Source organism: Panthera onca, chromosome C2, assembly GCF_046562875.1.
Source record: "Panthera onca isolate mPanOnc1 chromosome C2, mPanOnc1 haplotype 2, whole genome shotgun sequence".
In the NCBI taxonomy this organism is placed as follows: domain Eukaryota; kingdom Metazoa; phylum Chordata; class Mammalia; order Carnivora; family Felidae; genus Panthera; species Panthera onca.
The window spans coordinates 71,256,689-71,280,499 of NC_138347.1; the positions used below are offsets into that span (position 1 = coordinate 71,256,689).

General features: G+C 36.0%; 1 protein-coding gene across 9 annotated transcripts in view; it reads right to left on the bottom strand.

The window, feature by feature from the left end:
• LRCH3 (leucine rich repeats and calponin homology domain containing 3) overlaps positions 1 to 23,811 on the bottom strand; it is a 120,753-nt gene that overhangs the window by 49,221 nt on the left and 47,721 nt on the right. For all 9 annotated transcript variants that reach the window (XM_060639704.1, XM_060639702.1, XM_060639699.3 and 6 more), the window contains exons 2-8: positions 20,602 to 20,746; positions 18,512 to 18,638; positions 15,797 to 15,902; positions 10,668 to 10,804; positions 9,400 to 9,509; positions 1,300 to 1,393; positions 201 to 321 (exon numbers count right to left, since the gene is read on the bottom strand). In XM_060639704.1, coding sequence (XP_060495687.1) covers positions 201 to 321; positions 1,300 to 1,393; positions 9,400 to 9,509; positions 10,668 to 10,804; positions 15,797 to 15,902; positions 18,512 to 18,638; positions 20,602 to 20,746 — 840 coding nt within the window. The remainder of the gene's footprint in view (positions 1 to 200; positions 322 to 1,299; positions 1,394 to 9,399; positions 9,510 to 10,667; positions 10,805 to 15,796; positions 15,903 to 18,511; positions 18,639 to 20,601; positions 20,747 to 23,811) is intronic.

Here is a 23,811-nt window from a genome sequence, read left to right on the forward strand (position 1 = left end):
TTTGGATTTAGATGCCCCTGAAGAACACAATTCCAGATGAACGCAAAGGCAGATGTCAAGAAGCACATCGAATTCCTGGAAGTGGTCAAATAATGACCCGAGAGAGAATACACAAACAAAAGGAGTAGATGTGAAAAAAGACCACTTAAACAATCGGAATAATTACAAAGGCTTTGGCTGTCACAAGGAATCATGCCTACCTCCACCATTTGTTACTACTAAACTGCTGCGATTCTCCTGGTACTGGCTTTCTCTTCGTAGTCTTTGTTCTTTAGTAATTTCTGCTACTCGAAGAGGCAGATCTGAAAATTCATCTGTAGGCTTAAAAAAAATAGCAGTAACATTTAAACACATTTCAAACTTTAAACAACACAGTATTTAAAGCGTGGACACACCATAAGCTCACTAAAATTTATATTTAAGAAGAAACAGCAAAAAAGTTCTGGAGTGGTGGTGGTGATTGTTTTCCAACAGTATGAATATACTTAAGAATGGTTAAAATGGTCCGTTTTATGTTACGTATATTTAACTACAATTAAAAAGAGATGAGAAGTTATATATGACTATAAATAAACATGAATTTGAAGTATCTACACAGATATCTGTGTGGATACAGATATAATTATGTACACACCCACTCACACACAAGTAATTCCAAATTACAAATGGGCTGTGGTCTGAAGTTGATTTGTTTGGGAATGAGTGAGACAATGTTACAAATGGGAGGTTATCAGTCTTGTTAACAAAAGCTTATTTCATCAGTTAGCCCAATTTAGAGCTAAAATATTCTACCCTTTAATTTAAAGAGGGAAAGCATAATAAAATTTAACACAGGAGAAAAAAGATATAATTAGCTAAGAAAATTATTTATCTTGAGCATGTTAATAGTCTTCACTAAGGTTCTTGCCTCATTACCCATCAGCCTGTAGTCCTATTTTCTCATCTCCCAGCATCCCTTCTACCACCTCTGCTCAAGGTTACCCAGTCTGGCAAATTTTAGGCTTCAGTTGTAATTGGCTCATTTGGATTTGCAGGATATTAAGCCTATTTGGTTTTCCAGGATATTAAGCTATTTATACAAAACAATGAAGTAACAAACATGTAAAACACTTGGCAAAAAGACAGCAAAGAAACAAAATATCATTTCTGAATGGTAGCTCTCTGTGGGATTTTTTTCCTCTCTTTTGGCTTTTCTATATTTTACATAATGAGAAACTGAATTCAATTAAGAATCTTTCCATTTTCATCATTTTATTGCCTCTTAGGGGTCAGAACATGCAGAATAGAAGAAACACTTACTTCATTTCCTGACCATCTCTTATCACCACTGTCCACACTATTGAAACCTGAATCAAGGGCTCCATAAGGGCGTCCTGAGTACATTTCTTCATGGCTGCCAAAAAAAGAGAGTCTGGCTGTTACTGGGAAGTTTGAGGTTTTAAAATTAACATCTGAAATAAACCGAATGCAATTTTACTAATAAACATTATCTCATGCCAGTTAGTGATTTAACTTCCTTAGAACTAAATCGGCATTCTTTTAAAAGTTTTTTTTGGGGCACCTGGGTGGCTCAGTCGGTTGGGCGGCCGACTTCGGCTCAGGTCATGATCTCGTGGTTGGTGAGTTCAAGCCCCGTGTCGGGCTCTGTGCTGATAGCTCGGAGCCTGGAGCCTGTTTCAGATTCTGTGTTTCCCTCTCTCTGACCCTCCCCCGTTCATGCTCTGTCTCTCTCTGTCTCAAAAATAAATAAACATTAAAAAAAAAAAAAAAAAAAAAGTTTTTTTTTTTTTTTTTAATGTTTGTTTATTTTTGTGAGAGCAAGAGAGACAGAGTGAGTGGGGAATGAACAGAGAGACAGAGGGAGACACAGAATCTGAAGCAGGCTCCAGGCTCTGAGCTGTCAGCACAGAGGCTGAGGTGGGGCTCAAACCCACAAACCATGAGATCATGACTTGAGCTGAAGTCGGACGCTCAACCGACGGAGCCACCCAAGTGCCCCAAATGGAAATTCTTTTAACTTTTTAATATGAAAAATTCCAAATTAAAACAAATAGAATAGTATAATGTATATCAGTATAAGAATATAATAGCACTCATCCAGCTTCAAAAATATCAACCTACTGCCATTCTTGTTTCATCCATGCTACTAACCCATTCACCATGCCTCCCTCAATTCTTATTTTTAACAGCACTTTTTAAGGTAAAATTCATATACACTGAAATGCACACACCTTAAGCTACATACTTGACAAATGAATACATCTTTGTAATATACACCTCTCTCATGATATAAGACATTTCTACTTTGCCAGAAAATTCCCACTCATTCCTTACCAGTCAATTCCCCTCACCACGCTACAGGGTGCTCCTAAGAGATAACCACTATTCTAATTTTTTTTCACCTTAAATTCGTATGGAAGGCAGAGTAACAGTCCCCAAAGATGTCCAAGACATAATCTCTGGAACTATGAATATGTTACTTTACATGGCAAAGAGGAATTAAGATTGAAGATAAAAATAAAACTGCTAATCAGCTGATCTTAAAATAGGGAGATTATTGTGAATTATTTGAATGGGCTCAATGTAATCAAAAGGGTCCTTAAAAGTAGAAGAGGGAGGCAGAAGAGGAGGCCAGTGTAATGCAATGCTGGCTTGAAGATTACTCTTGGTCAAGAGTCAAGGAATGCAGAGAGCCTCTCTGTAGAAGCTGAAAAAGGCAAGGAAATGTATCTTACTCAGAGCCTGCAGAGAAGAATAAAGTTCTGCCAGCATTTTGATTTTAGCCTCATGAGACCAAGATTTAGACCTTGAACCTACAAAACTGTAAGATAATAAATTTGTGTTTAAAATCAAAATTTGTGGTAATTCATTATGGCAGCAATAAGAAATTAATACAATTAGTTTTACTTATTCCAAAACTCATAAAAATGGAATCATATGTAATTTTTTTAATCTGGCTTTTTTTGGCTCAGCATCATGTCAGTGAAATTCTTGATGGTTTTACCTTCAAATATAATGGATAAATTATTTGTTATGTGTAGGCTTAACTTTTTAAAAACATTGCCAATCTGTTTTTGAAAGGAGCTATATCATTTTGCATTCACCCAGCAACGTATTTGAGTTCCACCTGCCCACACTTGTGTTGTCAATCTTTAATCTTAGCTATTATGGTAGGTGAAAAGTGGTATCTCACTGCAGTTTTAATTTGTATCTCTCCAATGACTAATGATATCGAGTATCATTTTGTGTGCATGTCGGCCATTCATTTACCTTCTTTTTGTGAAATGTCCATTCTTTTGCCCATTTCAAAATACATCAGTAATCTCAAAAATAGTTTGCTAAGAAGCCATACACCAAACACTACATAATACTTGATTCCATTTCTATGAAACTCTAGAAAAGGCAAAACTGTATCAACAGAACACAGGGCAGTAGTTGCCTGGGGTTGAGTTACCTACTGTAAAGTGGAAAATGGTTGATGGAAATGCTATAGACCTTGACTGTGTTGATAATTTCGTGACTGCATCCATTTGCCAAAATTCACTGAACCGCACACTTAAAATAGATAGATTTTATTATTTGTATATTATACCTCAACAAAGCAGTTAAATCTGCCAAATTCTTATGTTAAAGTACATGTCCCATTTTTACAATTCTATAAGCAACGTATGAGAACACTGGTTGCTCCACATCCTCAATAAACATTTGGTGGTGTCAGTTCTTTTATGTTTATTTAATTTGAAAGAGAGAGAGAAGAGGGCAGAGAAACAGGGAGACAGAGAATCCCAAGCAGGCCCCGTGCTATCAGCACAGAGCCTGACGTGGGGCTTGACCTCACAAATCATGAAATCATGATCTGAGCCGAGATGGAGGGATGGATGCCTAACTGACTGAGCCACTCAGGTGCTCCACTGTTGTCAGTTTAAATTTAGTCATTCTAGTGAGTGTGTAATGATGTCTTGTGCTGTAATTTACATTTCCATGATGATTAATGATGTTGAACACTTTTTGGGGTGCTTAGTGATCACTGGTGTATCTCTCTTTGTTAAATACCTACTCAAGTCTTTGTCCAATTTTTTTTAAGTTTCTTTATTTATTTTGAGAGAGAGTAAGAGAGAGGGAATAGGGAAAGAGGCAGAGAGAGAGGCAGAGACAGAATCCCAAGCGGGCTCTGTCCTGTCAGTGCACAGCCTAATACAGGGCTTGATCTCAGGAACCATAAGGTTATGACCTGAGCCGAAATCAAGAGTCAGATGCTTAACCAACTGAGCCACCCAAGCGCCCCTACTGAACAGTATTTTAAAACATTATGTATTTTTTTCAAAAAAAAAAATACAGATTTCTAGAAGATATTGTTCTACATAATATATATTCTATCAAGTGGCCAACTGAGATATGCTTACTATTACTGAGAAATTTTTCATAAAGAGAATTAATAGAATCTTTGCAATAAGCTATCATTTTCTTTCTCTTCTTTATTTCCACATACTTCTCCACATACTTGCTCTTGCTCAGAGCTTAAACTGGTAAGATTAAAGTGAGACATATAGGTTTACCAATTCTCAGGTTGGCTCAGGATTTTCTTGGTTTTAGCACTTTGAGTCCTGTGTCCCAGGAAAACCCTTAGTCACAAATAAACCAAGATACATGGTCACCCTATGTATAAATATGGCCTTCAGGAGGCCTAGCAGAGTTCTGCCAGCCAGGCTCCAGTGATGCCCTGTCAGAAAGCCCAATCTCCCTAATAAACCACCTAGAACAACATGGACTCAAGTGTGGAAATGTCTCTTCTGTAGCAGGAATGTGAACTGTGAGTCACTACAGTGCAGTGAGGGGCACAAAACATAGCAAGTTTTATAGTTTAACAGATCTGGACTGGCAACTTGGCACCATCATTTACTAGCTATGTGACTTTAATTAACTTGCTTAACTTCTCTCCACTTCTGTTTCCTCATCACTTAAAGGGGGATGGGGGAAAGATTAACAACACCTACCTCATAGATTTGCCATAAAGACTGAAAAAATATAAGCTAAGGATTTGTACAAATCCTATTATAAAGCACTAAATAAAAGTTTATTATTATTATTTCTATAAAGAACATAACCTTCAGAGAGTATTTGCTGTTATAACAAGTCACTACATCTGCTTCATTTGAGTTTAGTTCACCAAACATTTACTGAATGTGACACAGTGTTCTAGATGCTAAGAATATTGAGTATGAAAAAAGGACAATCATTGCTTTCACAACAAGCTCAGGCTTGTTGGAGAGATTTAATCCTGTTACTGGGGCTTGCAGAAGCAGGACTTTTCTTAGTCCTGCTTACTGCTTAACTTAGTCTTTCCTCACTGCCATATTACCATAAATAAATAAATAAATAAATAAATAAATGTATGTATGTATGTATGTATGTATGTATGTATGTTTAGTCTGTAATATAAAGTTGGTGAAAATCATCTCAGCAAAAAAGTACAGGTCACTACAGATCACTAAGGAAAAATACATGTGCCACTCTGTAAAACATAAAAGTTACCATAACAGTGCAACTTGCTAAAAGAGTTGGAAATACTTACATCTAGAAATAAAATGACTTAAGGAAGATTGTGTACTGTTTTTATATTACACACAAGTAGTCAGAAAGTTACATCTAAGGATTTGAAAAGTACCACAGCATCTAATTTGTACTGAATACCTGAAGAGCTACAGGATTAATAAAAATTCTCTTTAGCAAGACCGGACTCTTAGGACGAAACTAGTCCTAGATCATAGTAGACAGCTAGTAATTATAATGCCTAATATTTACAGAAGACTTTATGGTCAGCCAAGCACTTTCAGAAATAGGTCATTCAATCCTCAGAACTACTGTTAGGGTATCAACAGGGTAAATAAAGATCATGTTGAAGAAACTGAAGTCCAGAGGGGTTAAGTGAACTCTAGAACTTTCCAGTAGTACAGGTACCCAAGAGTATAGACATTCTGACTCCATGACAGCATTTGAATAAAGGTACTGCTAACTACAATGCAGTTTCACTAATTTTTACCTCAATAAAAGAGACATGAAGGTATAATGTCCCATTCACTGCTGCATGAGAAGTTGAAGGAGGTATTTTATTCATATGTATATATGTATATGTATTCATATATATATATAAAATAATTTCTAGGACATTCTGAAACAATTACAAACAAAGTAACATACCTCCAGAAAAAATGGAAAATATAGAATACAGATTAATCCAGTGAGCATAATGAGGGGTTATTATAGGGATTAGGAGATATCAGATCTATAATTACCAATCCTTTGGAAAAACATGACATGATTATGCTATTTAGACTTTCCATTTATGATACATTTCTCCATGGATTTAATCCTTTTATCTCTTTGCAAATATACATGTCTCTTGCCAGTTTTTTTAAATATATATAAGCTTAATGTTTTTAAAGTATTATAATGAGGATTCTTCTATTAAAAAAAAAATTAGGGGCACCTGGGTGGCTCAGTCGGTTGGGCGTCCGACTCTTGATTTCAGCTTGGGTCATGATCCCAGGGTTGTGGGATTGAGCCCTATGTTGGGCTTTGTGCAGAACGTAGAGCCTGCTTAGAATTCTCTCTCTTTCTTTCTCTCTCCCTCTCTCTCTCTCCCCGCCCCCTTGTACCCCTCTCCCATGCTCATGCTCTTTCTCCCTCTAAAAACTCCAAACAAAAAAATTAGCCCAAGATCAATTAGTCCTCAAGACTAAGAACTGAATGGCTGAGAGAAACAGGTTCTGCAATTAGCACTACAGGCCTCAATCAAAGCTCATTATTCTGATAGATGTGGACGCTGCCTCCTTAGTCTTTGGGCATACCCTCATGTACAGGTCTCCAGTAGACAGCATTCACTGCCTTACACTCCAATCTCAGAGGCAGCAGTAGCAATTTATGTTTCTACTCACTAGTTCAGGAGAGGAAAATTTTTCCATACCAAAGATTATTAACACCACGGAGGAAAATAAAAGCTACATTAATTTATTGTACATTTTTCTTTCCCTCCCTCCCTTCCATTCTTTTTTAAACAGCAATTACGAACTTTATTATTTTTTTTTAATGTTTTATTTATTTTTGAGAGAGAGAGAGAGAGAGCAAGAGAGCGAGCATGGGTGGGAGAGGGGCAGAGAGTGAGGGAGACACAGAATCCCAAGCAGACTCCAGGTTCCCAGCTGTCAGCACAAAGCCTGACACGGGGCTTGAATCCATGAGCCATATGATCATGACCTGAGCCGAAGTTGGATGCTTAACTGACTCAGCCACCCAGGTGCCCCTATTTGTTGTACATCTTTCACGAGTACAGGACTAGAACACATTTCATGAAAATTTTGAATAGGAAAACAAAACTTTTTTCAATAAATATGACAAGAGTTCTATGTTATAAGCAATTAACCAAGGTAGGAGGAAAAAGAAATGAAGAAAGAAAAGGATATAATGAATAGAGAAAATTTTAAAATTCTTGGCAATAATGGTCTGGGACCCTTCATATTCTTCCCACTGTCAAAGTCCTTCCTCCAAGAGAGGCCTAGACTAGCACAGAGTATGCCAGACCTAATCCCTACCATCTGTCAAAACCTTTTCTGTCTTCCTTGACATCACATACCTGCTTTTAGTCTTCTTAGAGTTAAAAGTGTTAGAACTAAGATATTCTTGTGGAAATCTTTCCTGGGTATATATGATATTGGTTAATTTCACCTGTGTGTTTGAATAAGTATACTAAAACTTGTATTGCTGTATGCTTAAACAACCAGATTAGAGCTAGTATTTTAAATATCCTTCACAGTGTCTCTAATAGCCAAAGCAAAAAAAAAAACAAAAAAAACCCAGAATGTCACCATAAAGTTGTTTTTGATGACTTTAAGCAGAGGTAGGTTAGGAGGGAAATAACATCTGTGTGACCAAACGGACTATTAATTCCTTCAACGAATATTTGCTGAGTGTCTACTGTCTGTGCCAAACACTCAGGTGAACTAGGGATACAGTGGTAAAGAAGAAAGACACCATCTGTGGCAAAAGGGATCAAGTCCCTTTGGAGTAATACTTAATTTACTTAAGAAATCAGGTTCTGTATTTTCAGATAGCTTGAGATTACTCCTTTACACAACACTTAAATATTTAATTCCAATAATTTCTGATGAAAAAAAATTTAAACTGTAATGCCTATATCCCTTTACTGGAAATGACATGTCTAATATATTTTAGCATTTTCTTTATGAGCATCAATTACTGTATTGTGCTATAACATAGTAATTACAAAATATCACTGAAATATGGAGGGTTCTTTGCATAGATGCCTACTGGTGTCAAGTTGCTATGTTTTTAGTGTGTCTTGCTTTTAAGTATCTTATTAAAATTATGCAGTGTATCATACTGATTAAAAAAAGAATATAACAGACATAACTTTTAAAACAGGATGGAACATTAATACCTTTAAAGCCCCTTGATGCCTCTTTCATACCAAATCTTCCTTCCTCTTAGAGTTAACCATTAACTTGAATCTTTTGTTTAACATGTGTCGCTTTTTAAGTTTAATTTTTTCCTTCAAATTACTTTTTGTACTTTTAATATGCCTGCTTTTACAAACTCTACCCAAACAGAAATTTGTTAATCTGTTTTAGACAAGGATATGAGAAGCAAGCTCATCAGGACTGTGCTTTTATGTAAAACACGACAGGTTCTAAGAGAAAGCTGGAGGGGATCTCTTTTGAATAAGGCCTTGATGGAGACATCCATTTTGCCTGTTTAAAGGCTTTTTGAATTTAATTCCTGCTACTTAAGATTGTTCCAGATGGCTGAGAATGCCAAGGAGATAACTTTCTAAATCAGGTGTTATGTAGCCAAAGGATTCAGACTAAAAGATCCTGAAAGTATTATTAATGGTCATCAAATCCAAACTCTTCATTCCCTATTGAAAAAAATGAAGCCCCAAAAGTCTGAATGACTTGCTTTAAGTCATAGAGCTAGTTAACAGCAGAGCCAAGGTCAGCATTCCAGTCACTCAGATCACTGGTTTTCAACTGGGAACCCGTGCAGGGGATATTTGGCAATGTCTGGAGATATTTTTGTTTCTCACTTTGGGAGGGTGCTACAGAAGCCAGGAACACTGATAAACATCTTCTGAATTATAGGACAGCTTCTCACAACAAAGAATTATCTTGCCCAAAATATCAACAATACTGAGATGGAGAAACCCTGACTTAGAACTACACTTTGTCAGATCTGTGTAATCAACTGTTTACTTAATACAAGTATTCTGAGAAAAAGTGTCAAAATAGATTATTTCCTTTTAGTTAAGCATTCAGGCAGACTTACGGTCCAGTTTGATTCCCTGTGAGATGGAACATGTTAAATAAAGAAATAGAACATACTCACCAGGAGCCAAAACCCAAGGGTCTCCTATCATAATCTGGCAGATCTGGAGCAATCTTACAAGCCTGTATGTTCAGGTACTTAAATATGTGGACTTTGCCTTTTATACATATCTAAAAAAAATAACATAAATGCAACCAAATTATTACTCATCTGAAATATATGTATCCCTTTCTAAAAATCATAATCATCTTTTTATTTAAAGTATATTAGAAATAGAAGGTATTTCTAGCAACCATATATAGTGATATTAAAAATCTAACACTACATAACATATTATTTGTTATTTTATGTGTTTACATGATATATATATACACACACACACACACACATTTTTAGTTTCTAGTCATGAATAAGTTTCAGTAACATATAAAATAAATAACTTATTATAAATACTGATAGAATACCAAGTAAACTTATCACACTGGTTAGTTAGGCACAGTCAGGAATTTAAAGCATTGCTCTCCATGGATTATACTGGCAACTTTTGCTTTTAGAAATCCAGCAATCATATACAATTATGCTTTGAATCCTACTTTCTGTAAGAGAGAAAAGCAGGAAATGATTAAATATTAAAGTTGTATTTCTGTTGACAAGTAAAAATATAAATTCTTTAGGATTATGAGATCCTTCTACAGTTATGAAGTTTACTCATAAAGCTTTGGAGTTGCCATTCAGAGGTTTGAACAAGACCACGAATCAACTGTAGAGTACAAACTCTATAGTGAAAAATACACATTGGTAAAGTTGTTCAGATTATAGGATGTCTGGAATCTATGTATGAAACTACCTTATAATTACTTTATTATTAGTTTCATTATCAGTCACTGATAAACAAATGACCAAATTGATTAAATGAGGAACTTAAAGATTTTAGAAAATAAAAAGGTACAAAAATGATGGTTAAAAGAAATGTACTGATAATCCTTAGTTCTGAAAGCCAAATATTTTTATTTGTGTCTAGCATTTACATTGGCTACATTCAAGTTTTACTAGAAAGAAATTAACTCAAATTTTATTAGAAAAACTTCAAGGAAAAACACTTCAACTTAAAAAAAAAAAGTCAATTCAATGAAAGGAAAAAACATTCTGGAAACATTACCTGTCCTCCATCCCATTTATTCAAGACTTCTAAAGAATGCTTATGTGTGTGAATTTACTTTAAAAGAACTTCATTTCCAACAAAAAAGATAAATGCATAGAACTTCAAGTTTTAAGTTCACCCTTTGTCAAAAAAGTTCACAACATCCTTCAAATCCACTATAGTTTACCTGTGCGGGAGGAGACTGTAGTGGATTGTTATCTAGGGTGATCATCTGTAGGTGCCTGAGGTTCCGATAACAAACGGGGATTGTTGTAATTTTATTGCAGGAGAAGTCGAACCGTATCAAAGGCAACTCTGCCAGCTCTGCCGGGTGATAAGATGGGAATAAACAATTAATAATATTTCAAAACTAGGCAAGTTTTTAAAAAAATTTTTAACATTTATTCATTTTTGAGAGACAGAGAGAGATAGAGTGAGAGTGGGGGAGGGGCAGAGAGAGGAAGACACAGAATCCGAAGCAGATTCCAGGCTACGAGCTGTCAGCACAGAGCCTGATGTGGGGCTTGAACCCACGAACTGTGAGACCTTGACCCGAGTTGAAGTCAGATGCCTAACCGACTGAGCCACCCAGGCACCCCAAAACTAGGCAAGTTTTATGGGAGCTTCTAATTAAATACAGTGAATTTAATGTATTTATCTCCATTCTTTCTTAACAATGAACTGATACTATAAAATGAAATCTAGTTACTTACAGATGGGAATACTAATAAAAAGCAAGCTATGTGACCACTCACAGAACTAAAGAACCAGAGGCTGATACCACAGAAACACAGGCATAACCAAGGAATTAGATGATAATCTGTACAAAAAACAAGTACCTAAGTCCCCAACCTCAACTCATGTAGCTAGGGCACTACTTCTTTCCAATCACCACAGAAGTCAACAACTTATTCTCTAGTGAAACTGAATCAAAAGGCTTTGAACTCAGGAAGTTTAGGCACAATGGAAAGTCAGGATGATGAGGTGCTCGTTGAAAATGAAGGCTTTAAGAGAAAGTCTTACACAATGATGAGACCTCAGCGCTTTCCTACCCAACCCCAACCCATCCCCAGCCCTCGTATCTGAGTAATCTCCCTTCCTTATCCATGGGGGATATGTTCCAAGATCCCCAGTGGATGCTGAAACCACAGTTAGTACCAAACCCTATATATACCATGATTTTCCCTATATATACCATGATACATACCTGTATATGTATACATGATAAAGATTAATTTATAAATTAGGCAGAAGAAAGGAACAAGAATAATTAATAATAGAATACTTATAACAATGTAGTGTAATAAAAATTATGTAATTATGGTCTCTCTCTCTCTCTCTCTCTCTCTGCTAGAAAAAGAGGAAGGAATCAGCCATAGGTACATAAAAAAACTAAGCAAATAAAAAAAATTATTAACTCCAGAAAAACAACAACAATAAAAAAAAAATAAATGAAATCAGGGTGCCTGGGTGGCTCAGTCAGTTAAGCGTCCAACTTCGGCTCAGGTCATGATCTCGCCGTTTGTGAGTTCTAGCCCCGTGTTGGGCTCTGTGCTGACAGCTCAGACCCTGGAGCCTGCTTCAGAGTCTGTATCTCCCTCTCTCTCTGCCCCTCCCCCACTTGTGCTCTGTCTCTCTGTCTCTCTCAAAAATAAACAAACATTAAACAATTTTTTTAAAAAATGAAATCAGTACATCAACTGAATTGGCAGGGACCAATATTCATATAGTTATAATAATGTAAATAATAATGCTTTGATCAGAAGTTGTGATAAAACTATACTGGGAAGACAGTAGGAGGGAGGTGAGAGTTTTTGGATGATGGGTGATAAGTGTGTAAGGAAGTTAAATCCTCATCTACCACAATGGGAAGCTCACATTAAATGTCAAAATGTATAAATCGAGCAAAGCTCTTAAAGGCACATCATTTAGAAATATGTCAAAAAATGCCAGTGGAAAGAGTCAAAGGCAGAGAAGGCAGATGCTTTTAAACATTAAAGCTGAGGAGGGGGATAGCTGAGCCAGAGGAATGCTATTATTGATTTTAAACTTTTTTTTTTTTTGGTATTTGTTTAAATTTTTTTTTTAATGTTTTTATTTATTTTTGAAGGAGAGAGAGAGAGACAGAGACAGAGCATGAGCAGGGGAGGAACAGAGAGAGAGGGAGACAGAGAATCCGAAGCAGGCTTCAGGCTCTGAGCTGTCAGCACAGAGCCCAACTGTTTTTTAGTATTTGGGTTAGTATTTAGTATTGGTGTTATATGGAAGTGTTGAATCACTATATTTGTACACCTGAAACTAATCTTACACTGTATGTTAATTAAATGGAATTTATTATTATTTTTTTAATGTTTGTTTATTTTTAAGAGAGAGAGACAGAGACAGGGCATGAGCAGAAGAGGAGCAGAGAGAAGGGGAAACACAGAATCCAAAGCAGGAGCCAGGCTCCAAGCTGTCAGCACAAAGCCCAATGTGGGGCTTGAACTCATGAACCGTGAGATCATTACCTGAGCCAAGTTGGATGCTTAACTGACTGAGCCATCCAGGTGCCCCTAAACTTTTTGAATATTATTTGACTTTCTGAATGATATATTATTTTATAACAATTAAAATTTAAAATCAAAATGGCAATACAACTAAAGACACTAATATCTACCAAACTGTAAAATGTCAGAGACCACCACTTACAATGAACTTCCACACTAACTTGTATAGCTACTGAAATAAAGCTTTCCTGCCATCTCAGTTTAGCTGAATATGCTGAAATTATAAGATAAGCTAATATAAAACCATTTAAAATTATTTGTGTGACTCACCATTTTCTTGGGAATACACCTTCAAAATCAGATAGAGAAATAAATTAGATGATAAAACTACTAGACCGCAATTGTCATCTAAAACCCCAAATTTTCATTTTCACTAAAATCCCAATGTTTTCATTAAATGATCTTATATGAAGTCAGTATTATTGCGTTAGTAAGCTTTTAAAGATCAACATAGTAGATGAGTCCCACTACATACTACCTACTACTACTCTGCTGAGTAGAAGGGTAATCTTGGATTGAAATTTGGGGTTGTAAGGTCTGTGCCATGATTTTGTTCAGCTCTGCTGGGGGCCTTCATTCACATTCCTGAGAGGGTAGAAAGCAGGCCCAAGAGGAAATGAGGAAGGCTCTGAAAATAAAAGGTGAAAAGTTTACCAGGCTAAAGCGACTGAGAGGAAAGTTAAGCAGGATTTTGGCTAGTGTGATTACAGTAGGGTGTATAAAAGTAGACTGAAGGGGCGCCTGGGTGGCGCAGTCGGTTAAGCGTCCGACTTCAGCCAGGTCACGATCTCGCAGTCCGCGAGTTCGAGCCCCGCGTCGGGCTCTGGGCTGACGGCTCAGAGCCTGGAGCCTGCTTCCAATTCTGTGTCTCCCTCTCTCTCTGCCCCTCCCCCGTTCATGCTCTGTCTCTCTCTGTCCCAAAAATAAAAAAAAAAAAAAAAAAAAAAAAACGTTGTAAAAGTAGACTGAAAAATCACTTTCTGAGACATTTTGACATCCATAATGTCAAAGCTACACTAGTATGTTAGAGCTAAAAATCATATTGGGTCATATTGGTGTTAACATTTGGATTCTAGAATGAAGCAAAAGCATCATTAGTCAATTCAATATTTACTATACACTGTAAGTCATGTTTTAAAGCAGAACCTAGAGCACCAATGTCACGAAAATACCTTCTAAAGGATAGAGTTAAGGGAAAGTGGATGGGAGTACAGATGACACAAGAGTTGCCATGAGCTGATAACTACTGTAGTTGGATGAATCACTGCTCTCATTTATATATGAAATTGTCCATAATAAAATTAAAGAAATATATACTCTGATCTAATAAAATAATAGTTCTCCCCATTTTCATTTCCTTTTATAAAGCTTTTTCTTTCGTGAATTCATATTTTGAAGGCTTATAAATTATACCTAATTTGTACAATCATTTTTATCACTCAAATACATATACCAGAGCTTACAGTGAGCCTAAGATAACCAGCCTCCCAGTGCAGTCTTTCACTCCATTCATTATTCACTCTACACATCACCTCCAAATGTTCATTAGTCCCTACCTGAATGTTTCCAGGGAAGGATAAAGTAATTAAGTTCAAGTCAAGTCCATTTGAAGTCAGTGCAAAATGTAGGAATGTTTTTCATTATGCTAAAATATCTCATTATCAGAAACATGATATATTTCTCTCAAGTAGTTATGCTTACTGAAACTTCCAGGGAACTTACCCTGAGTTGCTACTTAATTCTGACTAGATCTAAAAATACAATCACTGGTTTATAGTTATTAGAATTTTTCACTGCAGAATCTTTTATTTTTTTAATTTTTATTTTCTAATGTTTGTTTATTTTTGAGAGACAGAGCATGCACAAGCAGGGGAGGAACAGAGAGAGAGAGAATCCCAAGCAGGTTCTGCACTATCAGTGCAGAGCCTAACTCGAGGCTCAAACCCACAAACCACAAGATGGTGACCTGAACCAAAACCAAGAATCAGCTGCTTAACCAACTGAGCCACCTGCGCACCCCTGAAGAATCTAACTTTTAAAAGTTAGACTGGGTGGCTTAGTCAGTTAAGCAACTGACTCTTGATTTCGGCTCAGGTCATGATCTCATGTTTGTGAGTTCGAGCACCATATCAGGGTCTGTGCTGCTAGTGTGGAGTCTGCGGTGGATTCTCTCTCTCCCTTGCTCTCTGCCCCTCCCCTGCACATGCTTGTTCTCTCTCTCTCTAAAAATAAATAAACTTAAAATCCACAATGAAACATGTAATAATTAAATCATTATATCTTGAATACTGGCTAGATGTTATCTATCTATCTATCTATCTATCCCAAATGTTTATTTATTTAGCTTTGAGAGATAAAAATGTGCATGAGTGGGGGAGGGGCAGAGAGTGAGGGAGGCAAAGAATTCCCAAGCAGGTTCCATGCTGTCAGCACAGAGCCGGACAGGGGGCTCAAACTCATGAACTGTGAGATGATAAGCTGAGCTGAAATCAAGAGTCAGATGCTTAACTGAGCCACCCAGGTGCCCCTGCTGTAACTCTTACATATTTTTGTCTTGTACTTATCAGTTCTGAGAGATCTTTAATATAAAAAGACAAATAACAATAAAACAATTATTTCGGGACACCTGGCTGGCTCAGTCAGTAGAGCATGCAACTCTTGATCTCGGAGTTGTGAGTTCGAGCCCCATGTTGGATGTAGAGATTACTTAAAAACAAAATCTTTAAAAATAAATAAGTAAAAATAAAACAACTATTTCACCATTTCTTACCTTCAGGCAAACGTAATAAGTGATTTCTTCTGACGTTAAGGTCTCTTAGGGCCTCCAAATTACCAACTTGGGAAGGTATTGTTTGAATTTCATTGCAGCTCACATCCTATTTCAAAAAGATATAAAGAATTTTTCTAATATTACTAATTTGTCTGCTTTAAACCATCTGTAAAATGAGGTTAGATAAAGATAATACCTATGGTCTGTCTTAACTGCGAAAAAAATTATGATTCTATGTCCAAGAATAAATCCATAGTTTGTACTAGCATTTAGTTTTAAAAACTTATAGGCTCCTGATTTTATAGATATTAGATGAATCTACATTAATTTTATGAGAACAAAAATTACATGACTTAAGATGTGGACAGGAAGCTTAGTATCAGATCAAATGAAAATTCTAGTGAAAAAGTAAATTAGAAAAAAGTATAAAAACATCTATTTAGGACAATATTTTATTAAAAACAATTTTTTTTTACATTTATTTATTTTTGAGAGACAGACAGAGACAGAGCGCAAGCTGGGGAGGGGCAGAGAGAGAGGGAGACACAGAATCTGAAGCAGCCTCCAGGATCTGAGCCATCACCACAGAGCCCGATGTGGGGCTCAAACTCACGAACCATGAGATCATGACCTGAGCTGAAGTCAGACGCTCAACCGACTGAGCCACCCAGGCACCCCAATATTTTATTTTATATGTATTTTAATGAGACTGGAAGAAAAAAGCAAAACAATGATAAAAATTATAATGATAAAATTAATTGAAAGGAAATCCTACTTTCAAAATACCAGTTCACCTGCTCAAGAATATAAAAATGCACTGAAGATGACTCAAATCATTCTTTATGAAACTGAAAGTGAGGGGAAAATAGTAAAGGACACATAACTCATAGGCTACGGAAAAAATAGATACTGCCCTATTGGCATTTGATCAAGTTGGTACCAAGACATGTATTATGTAAGCCTTCCGGTATCTTGGTCAACAGTTTGATAACAGATTCTGAAAAGAGGCTGACTACAGATTCCAAGACTGACAAATTCAGAATTCCATAACTCTGAGACAAGCCACGAAAATGTACAAATCCATGGGGAACAGTAGGAAGTTGTCTAGGTTAATAAAAGCTCCAAGATGCCATATTAACACTTAAAACTCCTCTAGTATATGAGTAAAAAGAAAATATTAATAGACTTAACTATTAGAAAAGACCACTTGCCAAAAACTTCAAACATTATTTTAAAATTTTCCCATAATATTCTTAGAGAAAATAATATTATTTTTACTTTTCTTACCAATTAATGACTGAAGTAGAATCAGTAGCTGTATTTTTTGTTCCAATGCTCTGAGCAGCAAAGTTAAAAGGAAAGAGGTTGAAAGGATAGGGAAAATTGAGCCGAGCCAGAAGACAACAGTAATTTATAATATTTCTCTTGGAAAATGTGTATCTTGAAAGATAGAGGTTTACTCTCACTTAAAAATGAAGGGAAACAGGGGCGCCTGGCTGGTTCAGTCAGAGGAGCATGAGACTCTTGATCTCAGGGTCATAAGTTCAAGCCCCACATTGGGTGTAGAGATTACTAAAAAAATAAAATAAAATAAACTTAAATAAAAGGGGGAAATAAAAGAAAGAAGCAATAGATGTTGTAAGAACAGGTTCCACTGAGTGGGAATCAAGAGCTCATTAAAAAAAATTATTTTAATAAAATAAAAAAAATAACCAGGTTCTGAATAAACAAACATACATTTTTGACTTTATTTCCTAGATCTAACTGCCTGTAAATAAATAGTAGTCTAGTATCTAGACTCCAGATTTAACATATTTGTGAATTTTTACATGTGACTGTTTACATTCATAATCCACCTGAAAAAAAGAGAGAGCTACTGTGTGGTCCAGTTAAATTGTACATGTATTTTTTTGTTCATGATGTCTATCTTTGTTAATAAACCTACATGGGATGATCCTCCCAAATCTCAATGGACATAACTGTATTGGACCATTTCAGAAATATGAAACGTGGGCTCTGGAGTTAAGGTAGATTGGTTTAAAATTCTACCTCAGTTATGGAACCTTGGGCAAATTACTTAACCTATCTAAGTGCTAGTTTCTTCAGCTGTAATATGACGATAAGTATTATACCTAATTCATAATGTTACTATGGTGATTAAATGGGAAAAGTCTCATTGCCATGCCCAGGACATAAGTACTAAAGAGTAACAAGGAGTGGTTCATCAAAATTAAGCTTCTTAGAAAACAGAAGGCAGTAAAGAATAGCTTACTTTAGAGAGGGAGCTAGGTGCTAGAGATAGCATGTAAGGCCAAAAAAAATAAGCCTGATCTTTGCGGTGCCCAGTCCCCGAGAGGGGCTCACCCCAAATCAGAACACTGACGCTATTGAGATTTAATGTGAAAAATCTAAATGCATTATTAACTCATATCTCAAAAGCTTATTAGCATAGAAATCACTTAATATTGGTTAGAGTTTAATCTGATGACTTTGTCCCATTCCCCGTGGGCCTATTAGACTTGTACTTTCAGTTCTTGCTTAACTCTGTGCTGAAGTATTTCAGTACTGATCAGCCAGCAAAACTTCACTATTGATACCTGGAAAAACTCAAAAAGACACCTTAATTTTGAATCTTTCCTTACTACAAAACAGAAAATGGTATGACTATGGATACACCTACATGTGGAGCAATAAAAAAGTAAAATATTAACTTACAAGTTCTGTTAAATGTCTGAGATGTCCAATTTCTTCTGGAAGTGACACCAATTTGTTATTACTAGCAATTAAGACTTTCAATGGTAAATTACACAAATGTACTGGCAATGTTGACAGCTGGTTCCGACTAAATGGGTAAGTAGAAAAAGAAAATAATTAGAACCCACCATTCAAGAAAAAAATTTTCATCTTTCCCAACCTATACTCAGTAAAGTGACAAACATTAAGTCATGGAAGGAGCAAACAGGGTATTAGATTTGGGTTCTAGCCTCCATTTCCTCACTTACCAGCTTTGTGGTTTTAGGCATGATATTTAACTTACCTGCTTTTTATAGATTCCTCATCTGTAAATTGAGGATTTTAATCCTTATCTACCTATCCTACAGGGCCCTGTACCATAAAACTCCTTTCTATAATGATGTGCTACATATACACATATTATTACTTTATTCAAGTTAATTTTATGTAAGATAAAGTAATTTAAAAATACGGTAGGGGCACCTGGGTGGCTCAGTCAGTTAAGTGTCTGACCCTTGATTTTGGATCAGATCATGATCTTATGGTTGGTGAGATCAAGCTCCACATCAGGCTCTGCACTGAGTATGGAGCCTGCTTGGGATTCACTCCCCCCACTCCCCCACCTCTCAAAATAAATAAACAAACATTAAAAAAAAAATAAGGTAGTGGCACCTGGGTGGCTCAGTCGGTTAAGCGTCCGACTTCGGCTCAGGTCATGATCTCACAGTTCTTGAGTTCGAGCCCCGTCAGCTGTGCTGACAGCTCAGAGCCTGGGGCCTGCTTCAGATTCTGTGTCTCCCTCTCTCTCTGCCCCTCCCCTGCTCATGCTCTGTCTCTGTCTCTCTCAAATATTAAATAAATATTAAATAAACATTAAAAAAAAGGATAGATGACTATCATCCTCTCCCCTTCCTTCTAAAAAAGGGTTATAAACATAAAAGTAGTTGTAATCAATCTACTTCTCTCATCATTACATACATTATAATCAAATGTACATAAATGATTCAAATATAGTTCTATAGTGACAGATTATGATTTCAAATATATGTCAGCTGACGTATAGAAATCTTTTATTTATATAAAAATATGCAAATCAGAGCTAAAAGTACACATCTATCATTAGGATAAAAGTAAGTTAAAATATTACTTTTATAGATTTAACTTTTTACTCTCTAGGGTCAATTGGCCCCATTTTCAAAATCTTTTGCTGATTTTACTAGCATAGATCATCAGCCTTTAAAACTTTAAATAATTCTATTTCTAGACATTTATCTTAAGGAAAGAGAAAAATAAACATTTACATATCAGAGCCTCTGTTAATACTACTTTTAGCATGGCAAAAAACTGAAATAAACTAAATATCCAAGAGGGAAAACGAGTTTTAGAAGTATATAAACAATACAATAAAATGTTTACATATAAAAATATTTCCTGAGTATTTCATGACAAGGGGAAAAACTCACTTAAAAATTTGACTAAAAGCCTGGAGAAAAAGGAAAATATCACCTATAATTAAAAAACTCAGATACAACATTTTGATGAATATCTTTTATACCTCTCTACATTTGCTCATTTTCTCCAATGAACATTTATAACTTTTATAATGAAAAAAAAAGTCTTCTAAGATATAAAAAAATGGAAATGAGTCAAATAAATGCATTTACACATTCAGAACTCAGTATACAAAAATAAATAATCACAAGAATGAAAGTACTTTCAGATCTACTATCCTCATTTGATAAAGCTTATTTGAAAATCTAACTGGAGAACCACAGTCATAAGACTGTTGCAATCTTATCAGACTAATGACATTTATAGTTACAAAGCTAAAGACAAAGGGAGAAACAAGGAGGACATAGGAAATATTGTTAATTCAGCCTAGGAACATGTATTGATACTGCAGATATGAACAGATAATGTAAATTTTAGTGAAAGCCAAGAGAGAACTAAAAAGACCACATGAAACCAAAAATCAAAAAAGAAGAAGAAAAAAGGAGGAGGAGGAGGAGGAAGAAGAGGAAGAGGAGAAGAAAAAGAAGAAGAAACAACAACAACAAAAACAACATCCTTACCTAATATTTAAGAATGTTAGAGCTTGTAGGTTTAGAATTGCTTCTGGTATATACCGAATACAATTTTGGTATAAGTTGAGATTCTCAAGAGAAACGAAATGACATGCTTCTATGGGAATTTCTGAGAGGCGATTTCGTGACAGATCTGAAAGAAAAATAATGTATATTATTTTACATGGAACTTATTTTATTGAAATGTTAGGTAAATAAGCAGGTTTCATGATTGTTTGAATTCCCAAGAGTTCCCACTGTAGAGACTTGTCCAGAGTAAACATTCATATACTTATTAATCTATTGAAAAAAACATTTTAATATATGCCTCTACATCTTTTTGCCGGGAAATACTGATTCTTTTTGAATCTCCACATATACTGAAAAAAATAAAACCATTATTTTTTGCAAGTAACACAAATTCTGAGGCACATCTGCCTACAGTTACACCAAAGATCATACTAAGTATCAAATATCCTAGGAAACAATGGATCCCTAAAATCCACCTTCTCAAAAGCACAGAAACATTCTGAGGTTTTTGGAAAAGCAAAGCAAAACTGAACAAAAAATACTGCCCTTTTCTTTACAAAGATTATCAGGGTCATGTCAAAAGGATTCAGGAACCATTTTTTGCTCCAACTGGCCAAAGATGAGACAATTTGAGCTTCAATAAGGATAATACTTGCAAAGGACTCAAATCTATCACATATATTGAATAATACTAGTTTATAATGATATCTCTCTCCCACCTCCCACACCAAAAGATAATAGAGAACCAATTCATTATCTTGTAAACTGATTAAGGGGAAAAAATCAAACATTTATCTCGCCTTCCCTATACGAACTGTACCACTGAGTAAACCAAACAGATGAAGAGAGGCACCTTTGTGTAAGTGTTCTAGCTATAAATGAAAAGTAATGATACAATCTAGAATTGGGTATTGGGGCACCTGGGTGGATCAGTTGGTTAAGTGCCCAACTCTTAATTTCGGCTAGGGTCATGACCTCACAGTTTGTGGGATCAAGTCCCCATGTCCGGCTCTTTGTTGACAGTGTGGAGCCTGCTTGAGATTCTCTCTGGCCCTCCCTCTCCTTCTCTTTCAAAAACAAAAACAAAAACAAAACAAAAGTTTAGAATTGTGTATTAACGGCTATCTTTACAAGGGGCGCCTGGGTTGCTCAGTCAGTTGAAGTATCTGACTTCAGCTCAGGTCAAGATCTTGCATTCAGAGCGTTCAAGCCCCCCCTCGAGCTCTGTGCTGACAGCTCAGAGCCTGAAGCCTGTTTCAGATTCTGTGTGTCTCTCTCTCTCTCTGCCCCTCCCTCCACTCACACTCTGTCTCTAAAATAAACATTAAAAAAAAAATTAAAAACAATGACAATCAGAAGTTGTATGCCTCCCTGTAGAAGAAGAGAACATCATTTGTGGTCTTGCCAGAAGGACAGAACCTGCGTCTAATCAAGCGTTTGCAAACTTTCAGGAAGTGCTGAAGACAAAGGAATGTGCTGAAATACAGTCACTCTATCATTATCATTTAGATTTCGTTAAATATACTGTGAGATTCATTTGCTTACCACTGTTTTTCTCTTCTTCTGCCCAATCTTAAAGTCTCTGTTTGCAATTATTTGGTGAGAATCCTTTACTAAAAGCTTTTCCTAAATGGAGGACCTGAGTTCCTGCATATCCACAAGTATCTTGCTTTCACCATAAACATGTGAATAATACTTGGCTAGGTATAGGCACAGTTCCTTTCTCAGAAATCTGTAGATGTTATTTTACTATCTTCTGAGTTTCCAGTGTCCCCTTGCATAGTCTGGCACATATCTTGATGATTTTTCATTGTAAACAGCTTGGTTTTTTTTGTGCCCCCATCATCTTCAACACTCTGGTCTGGAACTCAACCTTTCTTCAAATCAGAGAAATGCTCTCCTATTATACATTTAGTTGTTGCATCTCCTCCATTTGCTCTTTCTCTTTCTCTCTCTCTTTTTTATTTACTTACCTACCTACTTTCTTACTTATTTATTTTTCTGTTTTGGTATACTCTTCTGCTTAATGTTCCAGACCAGGAATTTAAGTCTCAACAATAATCATCCTTTCCACAAATTAATACATAAAAAAGCTCCCCCCTTTTCTTCATTTTCTTTTATGCTATGACTAGAAGCAAGTCACTTTGTTTCTCCTGAAAATCTAGGATAATTTATCTTGTTTTGTCTATTAAATCTGTCATCTATCACTTCCAATTTCTATTTCTGTTCTATTTCACTGAAGTCACTTGTTCTTGATGAAATCCTTGTTCATCCTACCTCTGGCTGCTTAAGTTCCTTCAAGTGAATTACTTTCCTTTGCTAATTCATGGCTTGCCTCATCCTTGGAGCTCAGGTCAAGCTGCCTGAGTACCCTGAATGGCAGTTAACACAAAGACTGAGGAAGCAATCTCTACAATGCACGGGAAGCTTCCACTCAGAGGCACAACTCTTACTGAAAACTCAAAAATTGTGATAGTTGCTCCATAGGCTTTTGCCTCCTTTCGGTCACAGTATGTTCCCCAAACTTACATATTCCCTCCAGGCCACACCAGCCTGCAAGCCTCAGAGCTGCTTACTCTGAAGTTGGGAAACAGATCACCATCTTGCCAAAATGCCTCGCCATATTGTATTCATTAGGAGAAAGTCAAAGACTCGGTTAACTTAAGACTAAAAATTTCCTACAGAATCACACCGTAAACAACCTCTTTCTTACTAAATGCAACAAGAATTATTTTTTATCAATTCCTGTTTAAATTTTATTAGTATAATTTTAAAAGTTGAAGAAAAGAGAGGTACCTGGCTGGCTCAGTGGGAAGAGCATGTGGCTCTTGATCTTGGGGTCGTGAGTTCAAGCCCCATGTTGGGTGTAGAAATTAGTTAAATAAATAAACTTTTAAAAGAAGTCGAAGAAATGAAAGAAATTAATCTCATTTAAATTTTATTTAAATTTAACCCTCTAAAAGGACAATTCCAGGCAACAAAGCAGGGACTACTGAAAGTCAGTTTGCCTAATATGTGTATTACAGAGTTAAATTACTTAAAATCCAGGAAAATGAAACAAACCACTTCTTTTTTTTTTTTTGTCCCGAAACTAGGGAGGGGAAAAAAATAACAGCAAGATATATACTAGGCTTAGATGCATCTCAATAATTTTTTTAATATTTAGCAAATTTAAAGCTACACAGCCGC